Genomic DNA, 1,894 nt, shown 5'->3' on the forward strand with positions numbered 1-1,894 from the left:
CTGTTGCTGCCGCTGCTGCTGCCTCAGGCAGCTGCAAGAGAAACTGGAGACAAAGAAGCACAAGGCCATTGCAGACTTCTGCGGCAAGGCCGTTGTTCCCAGATGCAGCAGCAGCACTGCTGCTGCTGCTACTACTGCTGCAGCTCCAGCAGCAGAATTGCTGCTGCTGTTGCTGCTGCTGCTGCAGTCTTCCCTAGATGCATCAGCAAATTCGCCTTCCTCGAATTATTCAGAAGCAAAATACAAAAAAGACAAAGAGACACAAAAGGGACAAATAGAAAAGCAAAAAGGAAGCGAAAGAGACAAAAGAAAGAAAAGAAAAGAACAAAAAGCTACATTTTTGCTGCTGCTGGCATTTCGTCGCTGCTGCTGCCCGTTTTGTATCTTCGACGGAACTCCTCGTAAGCAGCAACCACGTGGGGGGGCACAGACCGCCTGCAGCAGCACACACAGTCAGCAGCAACAAACGACTGCTGCTGCTGCTGCAGCAGCTGCAGCAGCAACAGCTGCTGCTGCTGCTGCTGGCTGCGGGTGCTCTGCAGCCACTCTGTCGGCAGGGCTGCTGCTGCTGTTGCTGCTGCTGCTACTGCTGCTGCTGCTACTATTACTGCCGACGCCACCGCTGCCGCTACTGCTGCTGCTGCAGCAGCAGCAGCTGCTGCTGCTGCTGCTGTACCTTGCGTCTTTGGCTGCGAGGTCGAAGTGCCTTTTGGAAAGTTCCTTCAAAGGACTTTTTCCTTTTTCTTCTCTTTCAATACTTTCTCGAATTGCAAACTTCGCCGCCCGCTGACACAGCCCCGTCAAATCCGCTCCTGAGTCAAAGAGACACAGCCACCCGCCAGCTGCTGCTGCTGCAGCTGCTGTTGCTGCTGCTGCTGCTGCTGCTGTTCCTGCTGCTGTTGCTGCTGTTGCTGCAACTAGTTTTGCCTCTGCTGCTGCAGCGGCTCCTGCAGCAGGTGCGGCGGCTGCTGCTGCTACGCTGCTGCTGCTGCAGCAGGTGCCTCTGCTGCTGCTGCTGCTGCTGCTGCTGCTGCTGCTGCTGCTGCTGCGGGTCACCTGAGAATCCGTCAGTGAGGGTGGCGAGTTTGTTGATGTCGACGTCAGCAGCAATTGGAGTTCTTTTTAAATTTGCTTTTAAAATACTTTCCCGACTTTTCAAATCTGGCAAAGGAATGTACAGCAGCTGGTCAAGACGCCCAGGGCGCGTCACCGCAGGGTCCAGGATGTCCGGCCTGCGCGCCCCAAACCCTAAACCCTAAACCCTAAACCCTAAACCCTAAACCCTAAACCCTAAACCCTAAACCCTAAACCCTGGGACTTTGAGCCCGGGCTGGGGGCCGGCGTGGGCTGCAGTGCGGAGCCTGCGAAACGGCGGTTTCAAACCCTCTGCCTGTGCTACTTCAGCCTGCTGCTGCTGCTGCTGCTGCTGCTGCCGCTGCTGCTGCTGCTGCTGGGGTACCTGTTGGTGGCCCCAATGATGAAAATTTGCTTCTGCTTTCCAATTCCATCTATTTCCGTCAGTATTTGATTTATGACGCGGTCTGAAGCTTCGCTTCCAGACCCTCCTGCAGCAAAACACCTCACTATTTGCTGCTTCTTTGAAAGCCTGCTGCAGCAGCTGCTGCAGCAGCTGCTGCTGCAGCTGCTGCAGCTTGTTTCTCAAGCCCACCTCAAGGTGCTGCAGCAGCAGCACCTTGACTCCGTTGGAATAACACTAATTCAGCCCGCATTAACATTTAATGAATAGCATTTATTTGATGGCATTTATTAAAATGGCATTAAATAAAATGGCAATGATTCAGTGGCGCTTATTTAAACGGCATTAAATTAAATTCCATGTATTTAATGGCATTTATTTGAATGGCAGTTATTTAATAACATGCACTTAATGGCA

At 52.8% G+C, this 1,894-nt stretch overlaps 1 protein-coding gene across 1 annotated transcript; it reads right to left on the reverse strand.

Annotated features, from left to right (window-relative positions):
* Positions 1 to 332: 332 nt before the first annotated feature.
* Positions 333 to 1,232, reverse strand: ETH_00027805 (uncharacterized protein; the record flags this gene model as incomplete). Its single annotated transcript, XM_013380845.1, has 3 exons — positions 333 to 435; positions 677 to 812; positions 1,057 to 1,232. Coding segments are annotated over 3 exons (415 nt in total), but the record flags the coding sequence as incomplete, so codon positions are not given.
* Between the last annotated feature and the right edge of the window lie 662 nt (positions 1,233 to 1,894).

The sequence above is a fragment of the Eimeria tenella genome, genomic scaffold, assembly GCF_000499545.2.
Source record: "Eimeria tenella Houghton genomic scaffold, Eth_scaff948, whole genome shotgun sequence".
Lineage (NCBI taxonomy): Eukaryota > Apicomplexa > Conoidasida > Eucoccidiorida > Eimeriidae > Eimeria > Eimeria tenella.